Source organism: Rhinopithecus roxellana, chromosome 7 (assembly GCF_007565055.1).
Source record: "Rhinopithecus roxellana isolate Shanxi Qingling chromosome 7, ASM756505v1, whole genome shotgun sequence".
Lineage (NCBI taxonomy): Eukaryota > Metazoa > Chordata > Mammalia > Primates > Cercopithecidae > Rhinopithecus > Rhinopithecus roxellana.
In genome coordinates, this window is record NC_044555.1 from 81,156,522 (window position 1) to 81,165,349 (window position 8,828).

Consider the following 8,828-nt stretch of genomic DNA (forward strand, 5'->3'; position numbering starts at 1 on the left):
TGCTTAAGCCAGTTTGAGTCAGAGTTTCTGTCACTTGCAACCAGGAGACTATTGTACTAATAAAACTATGGCAAAAAATTGCTGACAGGATGGAAAAAACGTGGTGCCTGCACCAGATAAATATTAACTGTTGTAACGATATCTTATTCAAACACATACAACACTTTGCCAATCTTCTGTATTTGGTACACATCACAAACTACTTTATACTGTTAGTTTATGGTTATGATAATTGTTTTAAGCTTTTTGAGAATGAAAGTTAGTTTTAAAAGTCTTTTATAAGACCTAGAATAGTGCCTTTCATAGAATATGTGTCCATAAATATGTCAAAGTGATTGTGTTAAACATCACGTGACTTGATTATTCGTTTAGCACCTTGTAGGAAAATTAAATATAAATAAATATCACTTGATAGAGACAGACAATTCCTTAAGGTGAAATATAAGATTTTGAAGTTTGTAATTTATTATGACTTATAACTAAGGAATTTTTCTAAGGAATACACATCCAAGACGAACATGGGATTCAATGGGAAAACATGTTTTAACCTATTTACATAATTTTATTGTTTTTATCGTGAATATATTGAATTTTGTCAGTCCTCGATTGATTGAAAAAGTGGAAATATCTGGAGAGATGTTTAGACATTTGGGCTTACTAATTTCCACAGTGTTGGTGAAAAGTAAAAATAGATAAATAACATTCACAATTTCCATTGGACCTAGAAATTATTGGTAGAGCTGTCAAAAATGATGAGAGAAGGTGCATACACTAGGGAGAACCCTTACTCTGAGATGCTAGGAAGTGATGAAAAAATACATACATGCCAATTATTGTTCAGACACATGTCATGCCAAATTTATAAAGATTCAGCAATAATTTATTAAGGTGTGTTGGAAATAAACATTTGAAGCTAATAAAACTTCTTTAAGCTCAAATTTTATTTTCTTGTTTGGCTAGCAGGCTTTTTCAAAAGTTACACCATTGCTGGTTGCTGTTTTTTTTTTTTTATTGTTTTCATTTTTAAAGAAAGCATACATTACTTGAATTTTTCTTAAAATTAAGTGTCATCATTATGAAGTCAAATGGCTATAAAGTCTAGCCAATACCTATAAAGGCCCTCAGGCAACTAATTTGTTTTTGGTCCCTTCTAAATTCTTTCTTGCTGATTCCTTTCCCCTCCATCAATCCTGTCTGTTCATTTTTGCATGTTTCTGGGGTCTTAACTCTGTTGCATGTAGTTTGGGCAACTCTAAGATTAAAGAAAAAAAGCTTCAGATGAGAAAGCGGAAGTATTTGAATATAGGTTTGAATAAAGGAAAAATATTATGGAATCACAAACCTTTATATTTAAATGAGAACACTTTCCAACTGTATACATAATGTCTGATATTTTATTGTGAGAGCTAAACAAATATTTTTTCAGTAGGTTTTGAAAAAAGTGTCACGAATTACCATTAAATAGATTCTGTCACTTCCCAAACTCAATAAATCATCTATCTGAATGTACTCTGTAATTGTAAAGCATTTGTAAAAGAAAACTCTTTTATTTCCTCTCTAAATAAAACATTGAGTTTTCTGGACTGAAAACGGAGGGCATATTGAAAATACAGTAGACATTTTTATTCTTCACAGAATAAAATCTAATTTGAAGACATCAACTTTCTTCTCTTCCCTAAATTGACAGTCTAAAATAATTGTTCAACCAGGCAGAAGTAACAAGTTACCCTTGTCATACAATTTTTATTTTATTGTTTTATTAAATACAAATATTTTATTATGTTAATATTTAAGGAAGGTTGATTCTTTCTCCAATAAGAGGTTTTTTTGTTTGTTTGTTTTTGTTTTTGTTTTTTTTCCTTGAGATAGAGTCTTGCTCTGTCACCTCAGCTGGAGTGTAATGGCGCAATCTTGGCTCACTGCAACCTCTGCCTCCTGGGTTCAAGCGATTCTCCTGCCTCAGCCTCCCGAGTAGCTGGGACTACAGGCACCCGCCACCACGTCCAACTAATTTTTGTATTTTTACAAAAATTTCACCCTGTTGGCCAGGCTTGCCTCGAACTCCTGACCTCAAATGATCTGCCTGCTTTGGCCTCCCAAAGTGCTGGAATCACAGGTGTGAGCCACCACGCCTGGCCCCAATAAGAGTTATATGAAGACTTCTACGTAGTGTATAATCATGCCCTAACTAGAAAACTCTTTTGTCACTTCCCCACACCTCCCATATTCTTGTTAACTCTTTCCATTTAGCCTAATCCTTTCTATAAGTAATTCTTTTTACTCCTCCAATATTTCTCTTGTGCTTTCGTTTTTCTCAAATGCACTTCTGATTTGCTAGAAGGCATATTTATTTCTAAATCAATCAGCCAATGAATGAAACAGTTATTAACCTAAATCTGACACAGTATATGGCCCAAATCAATTTTCTGTGCTCAAGAATTATCTTGGGTAATGGGTAGGCAAATTTTGGCAGTTTCAAAATAGAAAGGTCTGACACTTAACTGATTCCTCCTAGTTAAAATGTGGACACCAATATCAAATTCAAGCATGACACAAATCAGTACCATGTCTGGAACTTAGAAGTTATTTATTCTTATTTTAAGGGACAGCATCTCACTGTATTGCCCAGGCTGGAGTGAAGTTGCTATTCACAGGCATGATCATGGTGTACTATAGCCTCGAACTCCTGACTTCACACAATCCTTCTGCCTCAGCCTCCCAAGTGGCTGGAAATATATGTCTGCCCAGCTGGAGGCTATTTTAATGTTTTCGTTGTTTGAATAAGCCCATTTAGTAACTCTCACTGATGTCTCCTGAAAGATACTACTTTTGCTTAGCTTTCTCATGTGGAGGGGAAAAAAAAAATTCATGCATTTCCCCTGCTGTCTCCTATTGAATGCAAAATGACTTCTGAAAAAAGTTAACATCTATGATGCTGTAACAGACATCATTTAGCAAATATAGTTTATGTTTTAAAGTCAGATCACTTCCTGAGAATATGTCTTGAATTAAAAAGCACAAAATGTCTGGTTTTCATTGTATCCTTACAGTTGCAGAGACAGGATAATACATGCATTATTTTCTTTTGCATGCATTTGTTTTGTTTACAAAAAGAACATTGGTCATCTAAATGTCTGTAGGCCATTTTCTTTTCTTTTACTTTTTATCAATGACTTGTTAGGCATGACCCTATACTTTTTCACTTCCAGATAATGTACCCTCATTGTTTTTTAAGGGAAAAGCATATGACAGTTTTGCATGAACAATCAACCTTGTGAGGATCAAATAAAACATGTACAGGTTCACTGCAGCCCATGAAGGGATGTACAAATGGTAGCCTTACTATCCCATGTGAATGATTTACTTGGAGATTTTGGGGAAAAATGTGCGAAGTTTGACATGCTGTACACTTGTAATTGCACATGATGTGGTGGCAAGAGACTCGCTTTTTGGAATCCTTCAGACCTACTGCATATCTTGTTTTTACCATGTACTAACGATATGCTTTGGTTTACTTCATTATCTTTCTGAATCTGTTGTCTCATTCCCAAAATGGGCAAAAGATGCCTAACTCAGAAGATGCTGTTAAAATGGAACAAATTCACTGTATGTCACAGAATCAGATTTCTAGAAGGCTTCCAATTTGTTGCTTTCTCCTTCTAAGTCCAGCCCCCTTCTGAACATGTAAAATCCCTGGTTCATGAGATCCACCAAGGGATTGTGCACAGTAGCCAGGTAAAGGTCAGGGCCCACCTGGGGAGGGGGGCTCCAGCATTCATGTAACACTTAGAATAAATCACATGCTTAGAGAGCTGGGGCACTATGGAGATAGGACTGGAGAATTCCCTGGAAATGTTCAGTTGATTGTAAACTTTGGGAGAGATTTTCTAAGTGCTACATTTTCAACATATTCCATTGGGTATAGTTGAGTATTTTGGGAAATCCGAGAGGGAGAAGGAAACCAAAATGTTTCACCCCAAAATATACTCCTTTGACATATTTCAAGATGGCTATTCAGAAAAGCGGGAAATACAAGAATAGCTGAAAAACTGTCTTTTGTGGGGGAGATTTGTATCTGTAGAGAAAAATCTTCATTGATGCAGCCAGGCTTTCTTTGAAGCCTTTCCTTGTCTGGATCTAGGGAAGATTAACTGAGAGTCTGACACTTTTAAGGGTCTAAAAGAAACATTCACCATCTATTCTCTCTGAGGGCTGCTACCTGTGAAGTTTCATCTACACAACAAGACCACCTTTGCTAGACGGGCCTTTTCTCTCCCTCCCATAACCTGTTTCACCAAGATCCAAGCCCTTATTCTTTCTGTAACCTCAAGATGGTATATAAATTTCTGAACCCCATTGGAGGGTTGGGGTAATCCCTCTGTGGTTCTCCCCATGCATATTAATAAACTTATATGCCCTGGCTAAATGCAGTGGCTCACACCTGTAATCCCAGCACTTTGGGAGGCCCAGGTGGGCGGATCACTTGAGCCCAGGAGTTCAAGACCAGCCTGGATAAAATATGGTACAATCTCATGCCTACAGAAAATACAAAAATTAGCCAGGAATGGTGGTATGTGCCTGTAGTCCCAGCAGGTCGAGGCTGCAGGGAGCCATGATCACGCCGCATAGGGCTTTAAAACAATGCATATCTGTTATCTCAGTTTCTGTGGGTCAGTAGTCTAGGCATGGCTTAACTGGGTTCTCTGGTCAGAGTCTCATGAAGTTGAAACCAAGTTTTTGGCCAGGCTGTGGTTCTTATCTGGAGCTTGGGTTCTCTTCCTAGCTCAGTGCTTTTTGGAAGGATTCAGTTCCTTGTGACTGTAGGAGTGAAGCCCTCAGCTCTTAGAGTCCACCCCTCTCTGTAGGCAGTGCATAACATTACTTTTTGTTTCTTTGAGGTCAGAAAGAGGGTCTCTGCTCCTTGGAGTCTCTTTAAAGGGGCACATCTGATTAGGTCAGACCCACCCAAGATAATCTCCATTTTGATTAAATTAATGTCAGTTTATCAGGAGCTTTGATTACATCTCACAATTTCTCCACCTTTGCCATGCTAAATAACATAATCATAGAATTGACATCCTATCATGTTCAAGGTCCTGCCCATCTTCAACAGGAGGTGATTATACAGGGTATTTATACCAGGAGCAAGAATCCTGGGGGCCTTCTCAGAATTCTACCCCCCACACTAATCAAATTAGAGTGTTTAATTCAAGCCAGGCACAGTGCCTGTAGTTCCAGCTTCTCGGAAGGCTGAGGCAAGAGGATTGCTTGAGTCCAAGAGTTCAAAGCTGCAGTTAGCTATGATCGCATATTTGAATAACCACTGCACTCCAACCTGGGCAACATAGTGAAACCCCATCACTAAAAAATAAAAAGAAAGAAAAAATGACATGTTTAATTTGATATAAAAGTGGGTAAACCTTTGCATGGCACATTTTGTGTGAATTTTGTTATTTCTAATTGTAGTATAGTTAAAATGATACATTAGGCTTAATTTCAAGCTATGCACAGAGTACTCTAGGTATTTTAATAGGATGCCAGAATCTTATTGCTTTCTGGAAATTCCTCTGTAAAGCCAACAGCTTTTGAATATTTTGTAGAAGACTGCACTTGATTTGACCTGAGGGACTACTTAGTTAAGATATGGCCATGTCTGCCTCTAAGTACCTACTTTTTTCTCCATCTCTCTTGTTGGATTTTGGTGGTAAAAGGTCAGTTATCTACTGCAAAGTTTTAGACAAGAGGAGTGCTTCTGAATCCATCAGTTTATCTTAAGCTATCCACAATATATTTTTGCGATGTATCTCAATTTGATTTTTAATAATAGTAAAAGAAGGAGTGATAGCTATTTTATTGAATTTATATATCCAATCTCAAAAAATATATAAAAGAATGAAGTCTCTTGACATTCATAAGAGCAGAAAACCCAATTTAAACAAAAAAGCAGGAGAAAAAGAACCTTTGGACTGTGTGGACAGATAAACACAGTAGAAAAGACGCAGGGGCCAGAAATCCACTCTGACACTCGACGACTCACCAGTTATATGGCAGCTGAAGGTGAGGTGGAGGTCCATTGACAAGAGGAGACTATTTTAGAACTCTGTCTTTTTCTTGCCCCAAACTAAGGGGACAAGCAGAGTTATCACATAATTTTAGAAAGAGGAAAAGTAACAAAAGGGAAGAAGAAGGTGGCTATTCTGAATGTAGTTTTGGTGCCAAAAAGAATGAAAGGAGCCCACAGGGAGATGAAGCAGAGTGGAGTGGTCGGGGGATGACATGGGCTGGGACCTAAAGCTCCCCAGAGCAGGACCCTTCCAACATTCTTAACTGCCACCTACAAGAAGACATACGTGACCAGGCGTAGTCGCTCATGCCTGTAATCCCTACACTTTGGCCAATCAAGATTGGTGGATCACTTGAGCCTCAGGAGTTGGAGACCAGCCTGGGCAACATGGTGAAACCCCATCTTTACAAAAAGTAGCTGGGCATGGTGGCACATGCCTGTAGTTCCAGCTACTCTGGAGGCTGAGGTGGGACAATCACCTGAGCCCTGGGAGGTTGAGGCTGCAGTGAGTTGTGATCATGCCACTGTACTCCAGCCTGGGGAACAGTGAGATCCTGTCTCAAAAAAACAAAGATACAAATTTTCCTTTCTGATCCAGTGTACATATATACATCTATATTTGTTAAGAGTGAAACAAGAGTTTTCCAAAAGAATACTTATACTATACACAATGTACTGTATTTTCTATTTTAATCTAGGTGGTATTTTAAAGCTGGTTGTGACTTATTGAATTGACTTCATGAGTCAATAATAGGTCATGGCTACAGTTTCATACACAATGACCCAGACAGCCTCAGAAGGCACAATCTTTGGAAATCTCCTCTGCATATGAACCACCATCATCTGCATTTCAGTAGCTCCTGAATGCATTAGTGGACTGTGTTTTGGGTATTAGTTCCAGGTACCCAGAAAAACTCCCTTCCGTAGCATACATAATTTGGTAGTGATGCTAGATAATGTAATTATGTTTATAGATAAACAATAGTCTATATAAAACACTATATTATACACAGGCAGATTTTCCTAGGTTGTATTTTTTATTGAGATAGAAACATTTTTCGAGGGCAATGATGTTTGTAAATATCCTCTTTAATGGAATAACACAGAATGTTTGTATATGTTCTTCTAGAATGCTGACATAGCCTGGATACAGAATGGGTATATTGCAGCAAGACTTGAGCTTTGTAGAACTAGGATGATTTAACAGTTAAAAACAAAAACAAAACCTATGTCCACCATGATGTTGATTGTCTAAGAAAACAAGAAAAAATACAACCATAAAATTGTATATACTTGCTATGAGTGGGTCATAAATTAGGCACCAAATTTTCTTGAAGTCAATGCAGAAAATTCAAGCCATTTACACAATTCACCTTATGTATAAAATAAACTCACAGCGTTATAAGAAGCACAGCTATTTTTGATACTGAAATTACGTAGTTTCTTCTGAAGTACCTGCTTCAGGAGAAGATTTCACTTCATGAGAATCAGGGCAAAACCATAGACCCCACAAAGACTCCAGCTTTCACAGAGCTGGTATTTTATGCCATCTAGCAGGACCTCACCCTGTGTGGATGGTGCCACCTACAGCTTTGGCTGGGATAGGGGACTGGTGTAAGGACCTGGGACCTGAGTAAGTAGCAGGGGAGTTGAAGGTTGTTATAGGGATGGGGCCAGAGGAGAGGCAAATGCTACATAAAGTATGTTATTGCAAATAAAAGTAGTGGACTAGATATATATATATTGGCATATGGATAGATCTCATAAAACTAGTGGCGCATGGCACTATATGTAGTTGCATAAGACTAGAAACAACCCAACTGTACATCGCTATTCTCTGCAGTTGCAAAACAGAGTGAGGACTATTTCTATATACCATTGGCAAGCTATCTCCAGAATATACTGTGAAGTGAAAGGCTAGGTAGAGCAAAGAATATTTTGTATACGTTTGTTTCTTTTGCCTTTCTTTCTCTCCTCACTACTCTCTCTCCTCCCCTCGCCTCTCTCTCGTCTCTCCCCTCTCACCTTACCCGCCTCTCTCCCTCTCCAAACTCTCGACATGCCCCTCCCTCTCCTCCTCTCTCTCCCTCCTCCCGCTCTCCCTCTCTCTCTCCCTCATCTCCTACTCTCCAAACTCTCTCCCTCTCTCTCTCCCGTCCCCGTCTCGCGTCTCCCTTCCCTCCCATCCCCTCTTCCCGCCTCTCTACTCCTCTCCCCGTCCCTCCTGCCCCTCCCTATCCCTCCCTCCCCCCTCCCTCCCCTCCTCCCTCCTCATTCCGCTCTCCCCTCCTCCCCTCCTTCGCTCTCTACTCCTTCTCCATTCTTCCTCTCCCTCTCCCTCTCCACCTCCTTCCTCTGTCCCCCCTCTCCCCTCTCCCTCTCATCCTCTCCGCGTCCCACTCTCCCCCCTCTCCAGCCCTTCTCCCTCTCCCCATCCATCTTCATATCCCTTCTCACCTCGTCTGACTGAAACAAACAAAAAAAGGGGGGGGGGGGGGGGGGGCGCGCGAAAAAAAAAAAAAAAAAAAAGCATCGGTCACCTTCTTCGTATATGGGCGATCGTTCCCTTCTCCCCCTCATCCCTCTCCATCTCCCTCATTACCCTCCTCCCGCTCGGCTCCTACGCTTCGCTCCCCTCGTCCCCGCTGCCCCCCTCAATCCCTCGTCCTACCCCCTTCTCTCCCCGTGTAGCGTACTTCCCCTTCTCCCTCTGCTTCCCTCCTCCCCTCTTCTCTCCTCTCTTCAGCCCTCTCTCCCCCATCTC

At 40.0% G+C, this 8,828-nt stretch overlaps 1 protein-coding gene across 1 annotated transcript in view; it reads right to left on the minus strand.

Annotated features, from left to right (window-relative positions):
• Positions 1-8,335: 8,335 nt before the first annotated feature.
• LOC115898623 (pirin-like) overlaps positions 8,336-8,828 on the minus strand; it is a 63,181-nt gene continuing 62,688 nt past the window's right edge. The window contains exon 6 of the mRNA XM_030933644.1: positions 8,336-8,530. Coding sequence (XP_030789504.1) covers positions 8,336-8,530 — 195 coding nt within the window. The remainder of the gene's footprint in view (positions 8,531-8,828) is intronic.